We start from the raw sequence: 22,481 nt of genomic DNA on the forward strand, positions 1-22,481 counted from the left end.
AGCGTGGGCAGCTCGGAGTTGGGCCTTGCACATGTCCTCTTCCTTCTTCAGCAGTTCAGCCTGGGTCTTCACCTCGGCCTTCAAAATCTCCACCTCAGAGTGAGCCTTCAGCAGCTCATCCTTCATGGTGGAGGAAGCAGCCTTCAAGGCAGCAGAGAACTCCTCTTTCTCCCTCGCTGCCAGAACTTCCCTCCCATCCAGTTCGGCCTTTACGGCCAGAGCCGATTGAATGGAAGCAACAAACGCCTGAGAAAAGGTACAAAGAAGAAAGTTAGACCGAGCTACCTGTTAGGTAAATTGAGCCAAAATGGACACCAGTTTTACCTCAGCGGCGTAGTCGATGGTCCTCTGCAGAACGGACCCTGGGTCGCTCACAAATTTGGACGCCCTCCTTAGGCAGCGGTCCAAACTTGCAGCCGAGATGCGGGACACCTGGTCCCTCACCCCGGCACTTGACGGCTGAACTCTGAACCGTGCCGTCACGTCGGACGTCCCGCCCATCCTGGCCTCAGGATCGTCCACCCGATCTGCGAAAGTCGCAGGCAAGACCCCGCAAGCTTCGACCTCCAAGGGGGAGATCGTCTTCTTTTTCTTCCTCCTTCGCTTCAGAGGGACTTCCTCCCTCACCTCCTCGCCCAAAGGCAGGGCGTCCACCGCCTCGGTCTGATCCCTGGGGCGCTTCTCCCTCGAGGGACCCCCAGAAGACTCCAGTTCGATCACTGGGGCTGGATCTTCCGAGGCAGGCCCTGCCACGGCAGGGGTGGTAGGTTTCGAACTCTGGGCGGCCTCAAGAGCATGGGCTCGGCCTTTGAACTTGCGCTTCACACTGCTTGCAAATCCGCAAACCATGGCTGCAAAATAAAAACAGGGGTCAACACAAGGCTAGAGGAAAAAGGGGGGAGGCAAGCTCGGCATACCAAGTTCGGAGTTCGGCCTTGAGGATTCGATGAGACGAACTGCAGGGTTGTAATCTAGCAGCCCGGACTCAAGTAGCAGCTCGTCGGTCACCAGGGTTCCGACCTTCCTACCCCTCGGAAAGCGCTCCTTGTAATATTTCAGAGTGTCGAAGGAGGCTTGCGTAAGCTTGGGGACTGGTCGGATTGAAACTGCACGAAGACAAAATCCGAGTTAGACCTGAATGACAGAAAAGAAAATTACAAAAACCAAGAACTACTCCGTACCTAGGTTCCCAAACCTAGTGGGGACGTCAAAGAAGGAACGACCTGACTCGTCCTTTGCGAGCCATTCCCCAGAAGCGTAGAACCACTTCCTCACCCATCCCTTGATGGAGGTCGGCCCCTTAACTATACCGCCTGCGCCTTTCCTTGCGCACATATAGAACCGACCAGGCTTCTTAGCTATCCTTTTCGCTTCGAAGCACTCGAGGAGCTGGTCTACGTCCAACAGCTCGGCCTCCTCACTGTCCCGAGCTCGTAGCCAAAAAAGGATGGCCAAATCGAAAATGACACCCCACCCATTGGGGGCCACTTGAGCCGGAGCCAACCCAGTCCGGAAGAGAAATTCTTGGACAAAAGGGTGAACGGGAAGTCTGAGGCCGTACTCGAACATTTTGAAGTAGAGAGTGACCCATCCCTCTGGAGGATTGTCAGCTCTCTCCGCCTCCTCCGGAAGCTTGAGGAGGATGTTCTCAGGGATAGCGAACCCCCTACGAAGGGATCCGAGGTAGTGTTCAGGTATCCTAGAAGGGTATTCCAAACCCTGACCTGAGGTGGAGGCGTCACTATCCTCCTCGTCATCGAAGAGTCTAAAGTTTTCTATCTCCTCGAGCTCGGACTCTAACCTACGAGCTAAGTCCTCATCGGATCCTAAGTTGTTGCTAAAAAAGGACGACATGGCAACTACGTTCGAAAGATAAAGTGAGGGAAGAGACCGACCTACCAAGGGTTCGAACTGCCTTCAGGTCGAACTCCAAGAATTCAGGGAACGTAAGGTATGACCTGAAGGATTGGGGGCATTTATAGCCCGTCGGAAGAATTTCCCCACCGTACACGTGTAATCAACGAGCGGCTAGGATCCTCCCTAAGATCCGAAGCGTCGGGAATATTTGAATATTCCGACGATAAATCTTCCGCGACGGTTATATTTTCCCACGAATAGGAAGTCGCCATGCGTCCAAAGCGAATCGAATGAACTTCTCTGCCAGGTCGAGATCGGACCAGACAGAGAGGGGGCCAATGTTTGCGGAAGAGAATACCCTGGACACGTGGAGGACCCCTATTGGTGCTCCAAGATGACTCATGAGTCATGCCCAGCTCGGACGGCCGAGATCACCACTACTAGCGTTGACAGATACTAAGTATGAGGGCCGAGGTGAACCTGGCCGAGGTCCGACCTACCGGGAAGCTCGGTGGGGGCCGATGCGAACTACTGTCAGCGGCGTGATTATCGGGCATAATCGTCGGTCCCGAGATTACCGGGTGTAATCGACGATCCCGAGATTACCGGGTGTAACTGTTGCGAGATTAGCGGGACTACCACCCATAAGTAGAGGACTTCACTCCACGATCAGGTACGATGATTTCTGGCCTCGAACTAAACTGGGAATCCGACCTATACTGACTTGATCGTCGGAGTGCTCACCTTTTTGTGCAGGTCCGCCCAAGGATTCAGATCGGTCCGGAGGCCGAGTTTGAGCTGCAATCTGGAACACACTGTTGTGCATATCCTTGCATAAACACACCTCGGACATCCTAGAGGTGCCGATCTCTCCGAAGTTTAAAACGCCTGCCATGAAGCCCTAAGACAGGTTTAAGGACCCGAAAGACTATGTGGAGGTCTTTGAAGGTTTTATGGATTTCTAAGCGGCGTTTGATGCCATCAAGTGCCGAGTCTTTCCAATCGCTCTCATGGGGAGTGCTTCGTTTTGGTATAGAAGGCTATCGGCCAGGTCGATCTCGACCTACAATCAGCTGAGGAAGGAGTTCATTAGCCAATTCTTTTCTCGGTATTATGACAGGAAAATTGCCACTCACCTCGCCACCATTCGATAGAAAGAAGGCGAGACTTTGAGAGAATATGTTACCCTCTTCCAGGACGAGCAGCTTAAAGTCGCGCATTGCTCTGACGACTCAGCAATGTGTTACTTCCTTACCGGCCTGGCCGACGAGACTCTGACGGTTAAACTGGGTAAGAAGCACCGTCAACCTTTGTTGAGGCCTTGCAAAAGGCCAAGAAAGTCATAGATGGGTAGGAGCTACTCAGAACCAAGCTAGGTCGGACAGACAGGAGGTCCGACCAGAGAAAGGCAGGCGGCCAAGATAAAAGGAGGTCTGATTCTAAGTCCAAGGACAAAGGGTCGTCTTCCCAACCCTCCTAGGGCCGGTCTGATTACAGGAGATCCAACTCATACTCCATTCGAAGGGGGCCTTATGAAAGGTACACCCCAACCACCATTCCGATCTCCAAGATCCTCACCAACATCAAGGAGAATGGATTGGAAAAGCTCCTCAAGCGACCTGAGATGCTTAGAGGAGACCCTGAGAAACGTAGCAAGGACAGGTATTGCCGTTTCCACTAGGACCACGGCTATGATACCTCAAACTGCTGGGAGTTGAAGCGCCAGACTGAAGACTTGATTCAAGATGGCTACTTTAAAAAATATGTCGGTAAGCCGGGCTCGAGCTCGGTAAAAAAAGGAAGAAAGGAAGTGTTCAAGGACGCCACCTAGAAGGGATGACCGACCTGCGATCATTAATACCATCTTCGGAGACCCGAGTGGGGGCCACTCCGGAAATAAAAGGAAGGAGCTAGCCAGGGAAGCTCGGCGTGAAGTCTGCATTATTCAGAAGCAGAAGTCAACATGCCCTATCTCCTTCTCCGACTCCGATCTTGAGGGAGTGCATTTGCCCCACAATGACGCCTTGGTGATCTCACCACTGATCGACCATGTGCAGTTCAGAAGGGTGTTGGTCGATGGAGGTGCCTCTCATCTTATCTCTCACTACTTATTTAGCGTTAGGATGGACCAGAGCACAGTTGAAGAAAAGTGTAACACCTTTAGTTGGATTCATAGGAGAATCTGTCACCCAAGAAGGATGCATTGATTTTTCCATTACAGTCGGTCAAGGTGACACTCAAGTCACCTAGATGGTCGAGTTCCTCGTGATAGATGAAAGGTCGGCCTACAATGCCATCTTCGGACGACCTATAATTCACTCACTTCGTGCCGTCCCATCGACTCTGCACCAAGTCATGAAATACTCTACAATCAATGGGGTCGGCATGATCCGAGGGGAGCAGAACAAATCCCGCGAGTGCTACACCTCTACACTCAAAGGATCAGCAGTTTGCGCCCTGGAAGAACTGACAAATCTTTTAAGTTCAGCAATTCAAGCTTCCGAGGATGAGCTGCCCAAGACTAGCCAGCGAGAAGTGGCCGCACCTATGGAGGAGTTAAAGCTTGTCCCTTTGCTTAGCCCGAAGAAGCAAGTGAGCATAGGCACCAAGCTAGGGGTTGTGGACAGAGAAGAGCTCATCTCCTTCCTCAGGGTGAACTCCGACGTGTTTGCGTGGTCTCACGAGGACATGCCGGGTATAGATCCGAAGATTATGGTTCATCGCCTCAACATTGACCCATCATTCCGACCTGTCAAGCAGAAAAGAAGACATGTAAATAGAAAGAGGAGTGATGTAATTGTTGACGAAGTAAACAAACTTCTAAAAGCTGAATACATTAAAGAAATTTTGTATCCCGAGTGGCTCTCTAAGTTGTCTTGGTTAAAAAATCTAACGGGAAGGGGAGGATGTGCGTCGATTTCACCAATCTTAACAAGGTTTGCCTAAAAGATTGTTTCTCACTACCGAGGATCGACTAGCTCGTAGATGCTACAACCGGGCACAAGCTGCTCACCTTCATGGATGCCTACTCCAGATACAACCAGATAAAGATGCACAAGCCAGACCAAGTCCACACCTCTTTCATAACCGATCAAGGCCTATACTGCTATAAGGTTATGCCCTTCGATCTAAATAACGCTGGAGCAACTTATCAGAGGATGGTGAACAAGATGTTCGCCAACCAGATCAGACGCAATATGGAAGTCTACGTGGACGACATGCTTGTCAAGAGCAAGCAGTCTAGGTCGTACCTGGCCGACTTGACTGAAACTTTCGTGGTCCTCCGAAAGTACCAGATGAAGTTAAATTCTGCCAAGTGCGCCTTTGGAGTCTCATCTGGCAAGTTCCTGGGGTTCATGGTGAATAATCGTGGCATAGAGGCTAACCCAGAGAAGATAAGGGCGGTGCTCGAGATGCAAGCCCCAAGGACCCTCAAGCAGCTACAGTGCCTTAACGGGAGAATCGCTGCCTTCAATAGGTTTGTCTCCAGGTCCACGGATAAATGCATCCTTTTCTTCAAAACCCTAAGAAAGAAGGGACCTTTTGAGTGGATAGCCGAATGTGAAACAGCCTTTGAATAACTCAAAAGCTACCTCTATTCGGCACCATTGCTCTTGAAGCCTATGCCAGGGGACAAACTACATTTATATTTGGCCGTGTCCGACAACGCAGTTAGTTCGGCCCTAATTAAGCAAGACGGAGTGCGGCAAATTCCTGTTTACCACACAAGTAAGGCCATGACTGAGGCCGAGACGAGGTATCCCAAATGGAGAAACTGGCCCTCGCCTTGGTCACCTCGGTACGAAGGCTGAGGTCGTACTTCCAAGCCCACACTGTGACTGTGCTCACAAACTTGCCTTTGAAGCAAGTCTTTCATAAGCTAGAAACGTCTGGCAGATTGATGAAATGGGCTGTGGAGCTGAGTGAGTATGATATTCAGTTCGAGCCCCGAACGGTTGTGAAGGGGCAGGTCGTCGTAGACTTCATAGCGGAACTCACTCCCCTATCGGCTCAAACATCCGCGTCCAACCAGCCATGGGGCGATGTACGTGGACGAGTTCTCAAATGAGAAAGGATGTAGTGCATGTGTACTTCTCCTCGCCCTGGATGCATGCATTTTGAGTACGCCGTTCGCTTCAACTTCCGTACCTCAAACAATGAGGCCGAGTTTGAAGCCCTGTTGGTCGGACTGCGCATGGCAAGAGGAATTGACCCAGCTACTTGTAGATTTTTAGTGATTCACAGCTGATAGTGAATTAGATCAAAGAAGAGTATCAAACAAAAGACCCTCGGATGGAGAAATACCTGGGGAAGGTCAGGTCGCACCTCGTCCATTTTCAAGCATACGAAATCAGCCAGATTCCGAGGTCACAAAACTCCAATGCCGATGCCTTGGCCAAATTGGCATCAGCCTACGAGACCGACTTGATGATATCTGTTCCGGTGGAAATCTTGGACAAGCCTTCCATTTTGGAACCGGAAATGATGGAAGTTGACTCCCAGCCTCCGTCATGGATGGATTCGATCAGGAACTTCCTAGAAGGCAATATCCTAGTAGACCCGAGGGAAGCCAAAAAGATGACAAGGAAAGCAGCTCGGTACTTCCTCCGAGATGAAACAATGTACCGACGCGGATTCTCCTTACACCTCCCTAAGTGCATTCAAAAGAAGATGAGAATTATGTCCTCAGGGAAGTGCATGAAGGGGTCTGTGGCAATCACTCGAGAGCCAGGTCGTTATCGACGAAGGTCACTCGTGAAGGTTACTACTGGCCTACAGTGGATCAAGACTCGAAAGAATTCGTGAAAGCGTGTGATAATTGCCAGCACTTTGTGAATTCATCTATCAACCTCTCGAGCTGCTGACTCCGATTTCAGCACCATGGCCCTTTGCACAATGGGGAGTTGACCTTATTAGACCCTTCCTATTGGGCAAGGGGCAGACTAAGTATGTCATTGTAGCCGTGGGTTACTTCACCAAGTGGGCTGAGGCTGAAGCACTCTCGACAATCACTGAGGCTAGAGTCACGACCTTTATTTGGACAAACGTGGTCTGCCGTTTCGGCATACCCAATGCTATTGTGACGGACAATGGCAAGCAGTTTGACAACGCCAAATTCAAAGATTTTTGTCACAAGCTTGGGATTAGCCACCTTTGCTCGTCCCTAGCTCACCCTAAAGCCAACTGGGAAGTAGAGGCGTTTAAAAAAATCATTAAGCGCGGCCTTAAGCTACGGCTGGACGCAAGGAAAGGACGGTGGATCGAGGAGCTACCTGAAGTACTCTGGTCCTACCGAACTACGCCTCGGACGGGCGAAACTCCTTTCACCATGGCCTTTGGCTCCGAGGCCATGGTGCCCGTAGAAATTGGAATGCCAACTGAGAGGATAGACTACTACGAGCATGTTAGGAACGAGGAAGAGTTGCTCCTCAACCTCGACCTCCTTGACGAAAAGAGGGAAGTAGCCCAACTGCGTTTGACAGAGTACCAAAATCGAATAACAAGGCACTACAACTCAGTAGTTCGACCTCGGAGTTTTCAGGTCGGACACTTGGTCCTTCGTAAAGTACAGAAGCATGTCAATACGTTGGAACCAAGCTGGGAGGGATCGTTTGAAGTCAAGGGCATAGTTTGACCTGGGACGTATATACTTGCCGACCTCGAAGGAAAGTTACTCTTGCATCCATGGAACGTAGAGCATTTGAAGAGATATTACCCTTGAAATGTCAAAATGGTTCGAAAATAGGTTGGACTTGTAAAATTTTCAAGGAATGGTACCAGTATTAGACTCTGTGTTATTTAATTTCATGTCTCCTAAGGGCGTGAGTTCAATGTGAAATTAAATGGGGCCCAAACGTGCATTAAGACTTAGAAAATTCGAACCTTTAGAACTTACGAGTTCGAGGTGAGATGTGAATTAAGACTTAGAAAATTCGAACCTTTAGAACTTACAAGTTCGAGGTGATATGTGAATTAAGACTTAGAAAATTTGAACCTTTAGAACTTATGAGTTTGATGTGAGACGTGAATTACGACTTAGAAAATTTAGAGCCTTTAAAGACTTGCGGGTACGAAGTGCGAGGCAGAGTAGAACATGCGAATTCAGAATGCGGAATAACAGACTCAAGAGATAGGTCAAAATGTGACATTATATTAATAAATGAAGTTTTGGCGGAGGTGTATAGACCTCGTGGCCAAGTACAAGAGATGAGAAGGTAACGTCAAAAACAACAAAACTTAAAGGAGATGAAGAAGCCTTAGCTGCTTCCGAGGTGCTATCCGAGCTCGCCTTGGGACCCAAGGATGTCAACCTCCTGAGAGTCTAACATCCCAGCCTCTTGGGAGGAGTTCACACCAGCAGTCGAAAGGAGAGCTCCATTAACTTCTTGCGAAGACGGATCCACATCATCGCCGAGCTTACTCAGGCTCTTTCACGTACTGCTCCATAAAGTCTTGAGGGCTAGGGGTCCAATTGGGACCCGAAGCCCACTTCTCCGCATATCGGAGCTTGATAGACGCGAGATCAAGCTCGGGGGCCACTTCCTGGATTCTTTTCATTATGAATCTAAAACCAGCATCGTTGAAGTCCTTGGCAAAGCCATGGAAGTCAGAATGCTTGCGAAATGCCTTCTCCAAAAGAACCTCATTGCTGAACTTGGACTTTTCGAGCTCGAGCTTGGCCTTCAAGTCTGCCATCTCGATGTCGCAAGCCTTTATCTTGCCTTCTAGGTCGTCTCGGAGGCGCTCAAGGTCGTCGTTCTGCTTCATCAGCACGAACTTCTCCTTCTCAAGGCACTTGGCCACAGCGTGCGCGCCCCTCAGATTCTTTAGGTGCCGAGCAGCTTCTGCTTGGGTACTTTTGAGTTCAGCCTTGTCAGCCTCAGAGGTGGATCTCCACGCTTGAGCTTCCGTACGAGCCTCTTTGAGCTCTCACTCCAAGGCAGCAGTAGCCTCCAAGGCAGCCGAGGAGGCCTCCCACTCCTTCACAGTGAAAAGGTCGTGCCCCTCCAGCTTGGCCTTCATTATGAGAGCAGCCTGACAGATGACAGCGTGAGTCTGAAAAAGGAACCAAAAAAACAAGCAAGGGTTAGCCTTAGGAAGGTTATGCAAAGACAAAGTAACATCAGATCTTACCTTGACCGAGTAGTCCAACATTCGTTGAATGGCTGACACTGGGGCGCTGACAAACTTGGACGCCCTCCTTCAGCAGCGGTCGAGGCAGGCACTTGATATCCGCATCGCGTTCTCCCTCACCCCGACGCTCGAAGGTTCCACCTTGAACCTCATGTCGATATCCGAGGTGCCGCCTATCCTGGCTTCGGGATCATCCACCAGGTCATCGAAGGGACTTACCCGCTGCTCATCGTGCACCTCCCTCACCTCTTCCTTGAAGTGGTGAGCCTTGCGTTTCTTCTTTCTGGACTTCTTGGGGGAAGTCTTCCTCCGAATCTCCCTAAAGGGAGAGACCTCAAGGATCTCTTGATCCTGAGAGGCTCCAGCCGCAGTCGCCTCCTACGTTGAAGCTGCTTCGTGTCCGACCTCAACCACCTCGACCTCGGTGGGAGGGTCAACGACAGTGAGGCTTGGTGCCTCCTTACTCTTGGAAGCCTGCCCTGCGTATGGGCGCTTGCGCCTAACATCTTGGGAAAAGCCATAAACCATGGCTGCAAAGAAAACATACCAGGGATAAGTACAGAAGAAAAGCGAAGGTGTGACAAAGTATAAAACAACACCAAAAGTACACCAACCTAGTTCTGAGTTCGGTCTCTGAGCTTCAGGTGGGGAGAGAAAGGGATTGTAGTCAAGCAATCCCAAGGCGAGGAAAAGCTTGTCTGTTATGAGTGTGATGATCTGCCTGCCGCTCTTGAACTTACCTTTGAAAAATTTAAAGGTGTTGAAGGTCGGCTCGGAAAGTTGAGGAATTGACCTTATAGCAATTGAAAACATCAAAGTTATGAGTTAAACAAAGGAAGGAAACAACTAAAAGCAAGTAAAGACTCTACTCCTTACCTATTTCAAAAACCTACGAGGGACGTCGAAGAAAGGCAGGTCGAACTCGTTCCTGGCCAGCCATGCACCGGAGGCGAAGAACCACTTTCCAACCCATTTCTTTATAGAGGTCGGACCCTTCAGAATGCCTCATGCACTTTTCCTAGCGCACAAATAATACCTCCCTGGCTTTCTAGATATTCGCTTAACCTCAAAGCAGGCTAAAAGTTGGTCGACTCCGAGGAGGTCTAGGTCGTTTACCTCCCTACACCTTAGCCAAAACAAAACGGCTAGACTAAAATGACTCCCCATCCGTTGGGGGCCACCTGAGCAGGAGCCAACCCAGTTCGAGCTAAGAACTCCTGCACTAGAGGATGAACGGGTAGGCGAAAGCCATATTCGAACATCTTCAAGTACAAGATTACACACCCCTCCAAAGGATTGTCAGCTCGCTCCCCTTCCTTGGGAAGCCTAAGTATGATATCATCAGGTATACTATATCTCCTACGAAGGGGGCTGAGGTAGTTCTCAGGCATCTGGGAAGGGAATTCTAAACCTTGCCCCGATGTTGAAGTATCACTATCGTCTCCATCATCTTCTGAGAACCTAAAGTTATCTATTTCCTCTTCTAGTTCGGAGTCTAACCTACTCGCAAACTCTTCTACAGAATCGGCCTTCTTAGGCGAAGGGTCTTGATTCCACATTGTGCCACTAGACGAACTACTATTACTTGAGCTTGAAAAACTAGAAGACGTCGACATGACTTCAAAAATAAAAGAGAGAGAAAACTTAACAAAAGTGAAGGAACGAGACTGACCTAAAGACTCCGATCTGATGAGGTCAGACTCCAAGATTTCAGAAAGCGTAAAAAGTGGAGATGAAGATTTAGGAGTATTTATAGTATCCCAAGATTTAATCCCAACCGCACACGTACGTGTCCAAAATCGGACGACCCAGATCGGAAGAAGTCCGAATGTCAGAGGTACTCAAGTGCGCGCCGAACGTCGGTTCCACTTTCGAGATTTTCCCAATGGTAATATTAATCGTGTCGGCTTCGGGAGTCACCACGTGGAACGATTTCCCCCAAGAATAATAAAACTTCTCTACCAGATCGAGATCGAGCCTGACAGAGAAGGGGCCAATGTTTGGGGATGAAATATCCTTTCACCACGTGGAGGACGAGAATTCGCCGCTGACAGAAGAATTAAAGGAATAAGCTTACAGATCTCCATCTCAGATCCTTCCGAGATTAAAGACTTACCACTTCCTATTAAGGAATTAACCCAACATTTCCGGGAGTGTGTTCGAATTCGATCTGCTCGAACCCGACACGTCCGACCTCTAATCCGACCAAGGTAACCGCCTGTCGTAACCCCTGTAAGAACCTAAGCCTATAAATAGAGGGCCTCATTTCACCATCAGGCATCGAATTTCTCCTCGAACTTAATATTGAGTCCGAGCTGCTTACTGACTTGAGCGTCGGAGATTTTGCCCTCTTGTACAGGTCCTCCCTTAGCATTTCGAGTCCGAGCAAGGACCGGGTTCGAGCTAGATTGACGTTGTACAAATTCTTGCATAAACATTTGGCGCCGTCTGTGGGAAAACATTGCAAGTTGAAGCTAAGAGACATGAAATGGATTAAATAGCCTTTAGTTTGATTATCCTAAATTTAGGGGATAATGTTCTTCGCCAAGTTGATGAAAAGGATACTGATGCAAAACTATGGTCTAAGTTAGAAAAGTTGTTCATTAGTAAGTCACCGCCCAATAAAATTTATCTTAAGAAGTGGTTATTTGGCTTTAGGATGGATAGTTCTAAGAGCTTGGATGATAACTGACGAATTTAACGAAATTTGCCTTGAACTTCTAAGTACAGGGGAGAAAATGTCAGATGAAAACCAAATAGTGATATTGCTAAATTCATTAGCTGAGAGCTACAAGGAAATTAAGTCAGCGATTAAATATGGTAGGGATTCATTAACTTTAGACTTATTTCTTGAGGCACTAAGATCTAAAGACTTGAAAATTAAATCAGAAAAGAAAGATGCAGAAGTTCTTTTGGCTCGTGGAAGAACAAAACATAAAAATACGAGTCAAGGTAAACACAGTGGAAAATCTAGATTGAAATCAAGAGGAAAGGTTAAGAAATGCTATTTTTGTCACAAAGAATGACACATTGTTATGCGTTTAATGCTACTATGAAGCAAGGTAACGCAGAGAAGAAAGAAGAAGGTAGTTCAGCTAACATACATGATGGTTATGATTTCGTTGAGGTTCTAGCAGTTTCAGATCATCATTGTGGAAAGGAGTGGATCTTGGATTCCAGATGTTCCTTTCACATGAGTCCTCATAAAGATTATTTCCAAGACTTCGGTGAATATGAAGGGGGAAGCATTCTGATGGGAAATGATCAGAAGTGAAATATCAAGGGAACAGGATCTATGAGGTACTGCAAAACTTCTTATGTTAGTGAGGTATATACCTCAACTCAAGAGAAATCTCATCTCCTTTGACACTTTGGATAAGGTCGGTCATTGTTACAACTCAAAGGCTGGTGTTTTGAAAGTTTATAAACGTTCGCTACTGAAATTAAAAGGAGTTCTCAAGAATGAGTTATATGTTCTACAAGAATGAGTTATGGAGGCCAGCTCGGGTTGCTTCACACGGAGGTGCAAAATATTTTTTGACCATGGTTGATGACTATTCATGCAAGGTGTGGGTTCACCTGTTAAAATAAAAAAGTGATGTTTTTAAGGTGTTCCAAGATTGGAAAAAGCTCTTGGAAAATCGGAGGAAAATTAAAGTAATCCGAACTGACAACGGATTAGAGTTCTTAAATGAAAATTTTAATCGTATGTGCATTGAATCTAGAATTAAGAGACATTTGATAATGGCTTATACACCTCAGCAAAACAATTTAGCTGAAAGGTTTAATAGAACTATTCTCGAGCGGGTAAGGTGTATGTTGTCTAATGCGAACTTATCAAAGGTTTTTTGGGGAAGGCTGTAAATACTGCTGTTTATGTTATTAACAGAACCCCGTCTTCGGCACTACAGATGAAGACTCCTTAGGAAGTATGGACAGGTAAACCTCCTAAGCTGGATTACTTGCGTGTGTTTGGTTGTTCAACATTCATTCATGTCAAGCAGGATAAGCTAGCTCCAAGAGTCAAACGATGTATGTTCTTATGCTACCCTTCGAGTATAAAAGGGTATAAGTTATAGTTGCTATAACCGGTGAAAGAAAGTGTATCATGAATCGAAATGTTACTTTCCGTGAAGATGAAATGCCTTGGAAATATCAATCCTGTCAGGATTTCAAAAGAGGGGAGGATTTTTACTATTCTTCTTTTTAAATTTTGACTGAACAACAAGCACATTAGAGGAAAGAATTGAGTGAAAAATCTTTTGCTGGAGCTGAAACTTTTGAAGGAACTTTAGGTACTTTAACTTTAAGAACTTCTGAAATTTCAGGTGATGCAGGAACTTCAGGATGTGATGGTCAAACTACTGAGTATGTTGAAATTTTTCCTTCTTATGATCCTATTGTGATTGATACTAAACATACAGAAACTGATATTACTCAAAAGCAACAAGATGACCATCAAAGTGGTTCAGTTGCTGATTATCAGTTAACCAGAGATAGAGGAAAACAAGTAATTCAACCTCCTTTGAGATATAAAGCTAATATTGCCATGTATGCTTTAAATTGTGAAGAAAATTTGACTCATGTAGAGCCCAATTCTTATGAAGAGGCTGTTAATAGTGAGGAAAAAAATTTATGATTGGAAGCTGTGGATAAAGAGATGTCTTCACTATACAAGAATGAAACTTGGGTATTGGTTGATAAACCTGTGGATCAAAAATTGGTTGATTGTTGTTGGTTTTCAAGATTAAACCTACTATTAACCGAGAGAAATCTAAATATAAAGCTAAGCTTGTGGTTAAAGGTTACACACAACAATATGATGTGTTGATTATAATGAGATATTTTATCCAGCGGTAAGACATTCATCAAATTGAGTTCTTCTTGCTTTAGTTAACCAGTTTAATCTTGAATTGGAATAGATGGACGTTACCACTCCTTTTCTTCATGGAGACTTGGAAGAAAAGATTTATATGAGTCAACCCTAGGTTATATAATACCAGGTAATGAGCATCAAGTTTATTATCTTAAAAGCTCTATGTATGGTTTAAAACAATTGTCTCGATAGTGGAATAAGAATTTTGATAGCTTTATGATAAGAAGCAATTTTCGTAAAAGTGATTTTGATAGTTGTGTTTACATAAAAACAATATCCAACAATGTATCTATATATATATATCTCTTACTTCATGTAGATGATATCCTCATAGTTTCTCAATAGTCTTTTCAAATTTCTAGTTTAAAACTTTTGCTTAGTCAGGAATTTGAAATGAAAGATCTTGGTTATGCTGATAAGATTCTCAGGATGGAAATTTGAAGAAATCATGCTAGCAATTTTTTATTTTCAAACTAGCCAGATTATCTTGATAAAGCAGTGAAACACTTCAACATGGGTGGAGCAAAAGGTGTTAAAATTCCTCTTGCTCAGCATTTTAAGTTATCAAGAAAGTAGTCCCCAAAAATTGAAACTGAGATACAAGGTATGCTTCATATCCCGTATTCGAACGCAATAGGGAGCTTAATGTACGGAATGATTTGTGTACTCGTCTTGATATTGCATATGTAGTAAGTGTTGTTATTTGCTTCATGAGTATGGCTAGTAAACCTCATTGGGAGGCTGTTAAATAGGTTTTGATATATATATAAAATTCAATCAAGAGCATGGTTTGATATATTCAAAAACTAAGGATAGTCCAGAAATTTTAAAAAGTTTTGTAGATGTTGATTTTGCTGTAAATCTTTGATAAAAGAAGGTCAACTTCAGGTTGTGTCTACATTATTTGGGAATACTATAAGTGGAAAGTATAACCTTCAGTCGGTTGTAGCATTGTCAACTATCGTGTCTGAATATATTGTTATTGTAGATTCTGTGGAGGCAATATGGTTATCTGAATTAATTTGATATGCTTGGGATTATTATCCAACCATGTATATCCCGTGACAGTTAGAGTGCAATTGCTTTGTCAAAGAATCATATGTTTCATGATTGAACAAAACATATAGATGTTAAATTTCACTTTGTGAGAGGCAGTATAACATTGAAGAAAGTGAAGCTTGAAAAGATTCATTCTTCTAATAACTCAGTAGATATGTTCACGAAGGTGGTCTCAGGAGTTAGGTTGAATTACCTGTGTAGCCTACTAAAAGTAGGCATTGGCTGAAAACATTGATGGTTCGTGATTCTGATTAGTGTCTTAGGCTTTTTCTCACCAATTAAAATTTGCTTTGTGTCAAGAGGGTGATTTGTGATAAAACTGACACATCCGCAAATGTTTACATCCTTTTATTTTGCTAAAAGTTTTACCCCAGCCAATTCTTACTACACCCCCATTTTACCTCAGCTCGTTTACTATATTTACGTTTAGTGCATGAGTTTGTTTTATGTATGTGGTGCTGACGACGAAATGGGAGGTTAAAGTGAGGTGAGAGAAATTTTACACAAGCTTTTCTGTTGCTCTGTTCTTGTTCTTTGGTCAGTGAGTAGAGAATATTCTTCTTTTGAGGAGGGTGTAATTTTTACACAATTTCCTAATTAAAGCGTGAGATATTGATTGAAGAGTGGATGTACACCAACTTGGTGAAACCATTATAAACCTCTATGGTGTTTCTTACTCCATCTTCTTCATTTTTCTGGTTTGAATACTTGATAGTTTATTTTACATATTAGAAGAGCAAATTGTCCCACATTGGAAAGCTACAAGAAAAAGGTGTGCTCCAAGTGCTATAAAAATAACTATAGTTAATTGAAGGGTATTTGCTTTGAGAGGGTGTTCTGCATAATTGGAGTCGGTGTGAGAAATTTGTATGATTGTAATAATTTTTCATATAGTATAATTTTCTTTGTGGCTCATGGCTTTTCCTCGATTTGGAAATTTGTTTTCTTTATTGTCGTGCGTTCTTTTAATTTGAGGGCTTTTTTCCCATCAGTAGCAAAGGTAACCACCGAACATTACAAAAAAGAATCCAAACCCAAGTAAGGAAAGTTCCTAGAACTTTCTAGGTAAATTCCTAGCAACACACACAAGAAATAAACAAGGTAATAACTTGGGCCATGTAACTGGCGAGAATGTTTAAAAATGCCCAAATTTCAACACTAATTTAAATGAAAAAATAGGGCAAAATTTACACTTTTATCATGAAACAACTCAATTTAAGATGGTACTACAAAAAATTTACCATTATATCCTTTTGTACCTACACCTAAATATTAATTATTTTTTGGAATCCAAAATTGGTTATTTGTAACGTTACATTAATTTTTGCCTAATTATTCTTTCCAAAAATAAAAATTATCAAATCCTCAAAATACTACCCAAATCCACAAAATCCTCCATTATTACAAATTTTTGAAAACCTCCTCCCAGTTTCCTTCCACAAATCGTTCCTTCCACCATTGTTTCCTTCCGTTCGAGCTTCTTCTTCATCGTTAGAGCACACCGTTCTAGCTTCTCCTTCGTCTTCGACTGCCCGTCCATTGTTTCCGTCTGTTTATCACAAGGTTTGGTCGTCGATATGCATCTTTAGTTGCTGACCGAAAGCCCATAGCAGACTGTAACTTCTTCTTTGTCGCCGACCGCTCGTCGATCGTTCGAGCTGTCCCCTTATCCCGAACATGCGGATATAATATATATCTACAACTAAGTACCATTTTGATAGTTATAGGAACTCAATAGTCGAAAATATTTTATATTTATCATATAGGTTTATCTTGTAATTGTATTGGATTGCATTTGCTAAGTTAATGTTAATAAGAGTCATTCATAATAATGAAGCATGTGCTAAGGTGTCTAAATTGATAGAATAGATTAATGGTTACATGTAGATATAATATATATCTACACTAATTTATATGAGATTGAGACTTCAATAGTTAAAGATTATATCCGGATATATTTTATATCTATTATTAAATATCAAATTGCAAGATACAATCCAGTTATGTTGCTTTTTGTTGCTGCTGAAAACTTTTGATGTTATAGTTCATAATATCATTAAATCGTGGGTATATTTTTCAATTATTTTGAATTTTGAAATCGGGGTAAATCTACATATTAATTAATTTAGAAATTAAAATCATGATAATCTTTTTGTAATTAATATGGACTATTCATGTACTAATCTCATTAATATATGAATGAGTGAATTAAAGGATTAAGGAAAAAATTGGTACTAAGGCCCACAATAATTAAAGGATTTTGTCTACAATTTAGGGATTTAAATTTTTTAACAACAAAAAAATTTAACAATAATAAATATAAATCCAATAAATAAGGTTGAAATCGATATTATAAAAAAATCTACAGTAGAAATCTAAGTATAAAATTGAAAAACTTTATACATTTTGTGAAAATAAGTTTTTAACAATGAGATAATATCTTGGGAGGGCTATTTTTAATTCTTAATTTCATAAATGTCTTTAATTTTATAAATTTACATTTTTAGATTTTTTCATGTAGGATTTTATTCTAATACCGTTTATACCCTTATTTATTGCTTTTTATTTTAGTATAATTTTAAAATTTAAAAGATTTGAATCCTTAATTTGTTATTATATTCATTTAATTATTGTGGACCCCGTTCAATTATTCAACCTAAATTTCTCAAATCTCTCCGATTTTATTCTCTCACCAATTAAGAACTTCCAAATTTGTGTGCTTCCTTCTCCAACCTTGATTTTTTTTCCCGGCATCTTCCTTTTTTTCGTGCATACCTTCATAAACGTCGACAACATTGAAGTGCATACCGTCTGTGTACTTCTTCAGAGCTTCTATCAACGATCGATTTTTTCATTCTTCTTTCTGTCGCCGAATAGACTTTCCGTCAACCTCGTTCCACGTTTCCGATGTAGTGCAGCGTGCTTCCATCAACGAGGTATTTATTCCTTCAATTTCTATCGCCGAATAAACTTTCCGACGCCGTTCAGCGCGTTCCTCGTCTCCTGTCCTGTTTTTACCATTGATAGGTATATATGGGGATATATTTTATGTATGTGTACAGAAAATGGAAGTTCTAAACGTCTCATAGTATTAGTATTCCTGATTATATTTGTATATATAGGTATATATTGTATATGTGAATATATCTTATATGTGTATACATATATCTTATAGTTCTGTAGAAATGGTCTTCCATACCATTTGTAATTATTAGTCTTCCGTTAAGATTGGTATATATGGGGATATATTTTGTTTATGTGTATAGAAAATTGAAGTTCTAAATGTCTCATATCCTTAGTATTCCCGATTATATTCGTATATATAGGTATATATTGTATATGTGTATATATCTTATATGTGTATATATCTTATAGTTGTATACAAGATATAAACGCATATATCATATAGTAATATAGAAAGTGTCCTCCAAAACTGAAGTTTTAAACGTCGCATGGATGAAGCGAAAAAAATTCTTAGATTTCGAATTTGGGAGATTTTTGGACGGGATTTGGAGATATTTTGGGAGGTTATGATTTCAATTTTGGGGAATTTAGAGTTTTGTTTTTAATATTTTGGTGTTTTAATTTGTTTTGGAAAGTATCATTAACCTAAAATTATGGGATCTCAATTATAACCTTCCAATTAATTAATTTTGCATATTAAAATGAATTTAAAATTAATTTGTAAATACAAGAGACTATTTAAGTAATTTATATGATGGGTACCCTCTTAAATAGGGTTGATACATGACAAATGTGTAAATTCTATACATTTCATCTTTTTATGTAATTAGGATCTTTAAATAGCCCATGAATGTACTGATCCCTAAAACAATCCCTCGACCCAAAAAGATTACATGATAGAATGCTAAGATATTGAAGTCGTGGGCTCAAATGGGCCTTTTCTTGTTACATAATTTCAGTTCATGTATGTATGTACACGGGTAACTTGTATAGTCATTTGTAGTAGCAATTTCACAAGATGGTCAGAGAATTTTAGTTTTGAATAATGACCTAGGTAAAAATAGGATGACCTATACTAATTTTTTGGGTATGAAATTATCCTCTCCTAAAATGATTTTAATTTGTTTCCCTTTTTTACTGGAGAATCATACCTACCATTTTTATACGATAATTCAAATATTCTTAGAATTCTACCTATATTTTTTTAATTCAAATATTTTCCCAACCAATTTTTAATTTTTAGGAGAATTATACCAACAAATCTAATGAAAAATATTATTAGATTAAAATCTAAAACAAAATTTAAATGAGAAAAGCATTTTTGAAAATCATAAGAAGACAACTAAAACATTAATAAACAAAATGTAATTAGAAATAGAAATATTAAGATACATGTTAGAACAAATAGATGAATGGTGAATAGAAGAGCAAATAGATGAACAATGAACAGAGGAATACCAAAGAACAAATACGGTAAACAAAAGAATAAATACGGTGAATATGAGGAACAAATACGATGAACAAATAATTTTTTTTATATAAAATACGGTGAATAAATAATGTGAACAAATAATATGAAGAAGTAAAGTATATTTTGTGAACAATTAATACAAGAAGGTAATAAAAAAATTAATACAAAAATATAAAACATTCTACCGCAAACAAAAAAAAGATATAGAAACTCAACATATAGCTGGGCCTCTCTCTCCTTAATCCTCTACCACAGACCACCCCACCTTGAAACCAGCTCTATCATGCCCCACTGTTGTTCCCTCTGATCATATCCCTCGTTCAGAACAATTAGTCGTTGGGAAAAAGAAAAAACTAAATTAAAGAGATGGAATCGAGGAGAAATAATGGAAATTGAGACATTTATTAATAATAACCAAATGAAAAAAGTGTCCCAAAAGATAGTTTGGATGGCTAGGACTTCAAGGAATATCATTGAAAACATACCAAAGAAATTGTAAGGAAATTAACATAATTTTTAAAAATAAAAAACTAAAGACAAAATAATTTGGAATGAGGTATTCCTTATTCATATAAATATACTAGAAATGGAATAAAACTTGAAATGTTTAGTAGAGGGTTTTTTTTTTTTTTTTCCAGGATGTGTTTTCCCCCTTTTATGACATTAATTTTAAAAGAATTATTTACTAAAAAAATTAAATTTAAAGAAGAAACTAAAACAAAAGCTGTAATACAATATATTTGTTATTTTTCATACTCTTAAATACTTTAGGAATGGATCGAACTTATTAATGAAAATATGGTTTAATAAATTTAAAAGAGATAAAAGTCTACATTATTTTTGAAAACAACAATGGTCAAATTTTCCCTCACCTCTCATTTTCATTAATATATTTGTTTTTCAAAATTTTTTAACTAAAATTGTTAAAATGTTTTACTTTTTAGGAAAATTTTAAAATGTATTTAAAAAATAGATTTAAAAAAATACAGTGGTGAAAATAGTAATTGCATATATAAATTTTAAACTTGAAAAAAAAATAAAATGGTGATGAAATGGAGCCATAATTAATTAGGTTCCAAAGAATTGTTTAATAGAGAAAACCAAGTGTTGATTGAGAATGGTGGAGGAACTGTAAAGTAGAATATTAACTATGGGTTGATTCATTGGTTTAGAAGGACTCAGTAAATCAACAGAATTTAAAGGGAATTAGTTCAAATTTTATTATGGTCACCTCTTTAAGAATTTATTTTTGATGTATTCCCTTAACAATCAAATGTAGTAGTTATGGTCAACTTCCACTCCACTCATTGTTTTCACCAACTGTTTTCATAAGAAGGTGAGAGTGACAAGACTTCATCAAGCAAATACTGCGAGCTAGTATACCAAGCTCAGAGTACTTTTATAGTGGTTGGAACTCACCCCTCATTATATCTTTCTATATATATAAGAAAAAAAAAAGAAGAAGAAGAAGATTAAGACAGTTTGATATTATCATTCAGTCAGCCTTCCGAGTGACTAACATGAGAGTGGGTGAGAATTTTATGTTTGAAGAAAAAGAGAGTAACATTCTTTCTTTTTTCCATGGAAGGATGCACATTGTCAACTTTTTTTTTCTCTCCTAATTTTTATGAAGGAATATCTCAATTTTAATGTTACAGTTGCATGTGTAGTAGTGTGTAATCTTAAATGCACAAATGTATGTTGTTAGGAATATCTCACTGCCTAAGCATAATTCAATTAGGGGTTGTTTAGTAATGTTTATGTTTCTTATTTCTTGTTTCTCGTTTTCAATTTTTGAGAAATTTAAACATTTGTAACTATTTTTATTTTTTGTTTCTCATTTTTAAGAAATGTTCTTTAAATTGTATAAACATTGCAGAAACAAAAAAAAAAATCAAGCTTTTTGTTTATTGTTTCCGTTTCCATTTATTTTTTCAAAACACAAATAAAAATATTATTTTATCATTCTTGACTTATAAAATGCATAATAAATATTAAAAAAAGATATAACATAAAAATTTAAAATTTTAATTAAGAGATTTCATATAAAAAAATTTAAAATTTTAAAGGTCGAGAAACAAGAAATTGTTACAGAACATATGTTTATATTTCTTTTTTCATTACAAAAGAATAAGAAATAAAAAACAGTTATTAAATATATTTATGTTTAAAGATGAAATGAGAAACAAGAAATATAAATAAGAAATAGAGAATACAAGATAAAAATGTTACCAAACGAGTTCAAAAAAATAACCTTGTGTTCATATATTTGACTTCAGCCATGAACTCTCAAAGAAAGAAAAAAAGAAAAGGAAAAGAAAAACTATGGAGGTGGATAGACTTTTAGTTTTACCTCCAAGTATGTTGGTCATAAAAAATAATTTGTTTTTTTTAGTCAATTCGTTTTAAAACAATACAACCTTCTTTCTTTCTTTCATTAAATTATATATATATTTTTTAAAATCTTAGAATTTTTCTGAAAAGTTGTAGTTTTCAAAAATATGTTTCTTTAATAATTTGAATAAGATTTTATAAAGATGAAAAACCAAACAATATATATATATATATATATATATATATATACATGTGAATTCTAATTCATATGATAGAATGAAAAATAAAATCATTTTCAGGATGTATTTGTTCATAGTTTTACCTGCTCGAATTTATATAATGAAAGGATTTATATTTTGTTTAAGAAAATAGAATACATGTATCTTATGATGGAGTAAGATGACTTAGTTATACGCCAACCTGAATATATTTTACTGGTTAAAAATTTAAATTACCAAACCCATTTTTTAATTTATATTATCATGGGGCAAAATTTTGTTATGGTCAACCTAAACAAAAATATGATGTAACAGTTACATATGTTGACCTGAAATATTTGTTAATTAGCTTTTCTGTCAAGAAAACTAATTAAACCCTAATTCTACGAATTTACTAAGAAGTTAAAAAAATTAATTTGTTTGAATAAAGACAATTCAATAAGAAACTTGTTATTTTCTTTCTTCTCCCTCTTTTATCCATTGTTCTTCACGTTTCTCTCATTCCATATTAAACTCTCTCTCTCCTCTCATTTTCCTAGAAATTTTGGACATTTTTCCTAAGTTCTTT

General features: G+C 40.0%; 1 protein-coding gene across 1 annotated transcript; it reads left to right on the forward strand.

Moving 5' to 3' along the window:
• Positions 1-6,150: 6,150 nt before the first annotated feature.
• On the forward strand, positions 6,151-7,492 carry LOC111012813 (uncharacterized). Its single transcript, XM_022287083.1, has 2 exons — positions 6,151-6,589; positions 6,684-7,492. The coding sequence occupies exons 1-2, from the start codon at positions 6,151-6,153 to the stop codon at positions 7,490-7,492; spliced, it is 1,248 nt and encodes a 415-aa protein (XP_022142775.1).
• The last annotated feature ends 14,989 nt before the right edge of the window (positions 7,493-22,481 follow it).

Source organism: Momordica charantia (genome assembly GCF_013281855.1).
Source record: "Momordica charantia cultivar OHB3-1 chromosome 10 unlocalized genomic scaffold, Mcharantia_2.0 BLBB01000010.1, whole genome shotgun sequence".
NCBI lineage: Eukaryota > Viridiplantae > Streptophyta > Magnoliopsida > Cucurbitales > Cucurbitaceae > Momordica > Momordica charantia.

Coding starts and splice junctions, on each gene's coding strand:
- LOC111012813 (XM_022287083.1), top strand. CDS start 6,151: ATGGAGAAATACCTGGGGAAGGTCAGGTCGCACCTCGTCCATTTTCAA. Junction 6,590..6,683: donor GGCAATCACTCGAGAGCCAG/GTCGTTATCGAC, acceptor GATAATTGCCAG/CACTTTGTGAATTCATCTAT.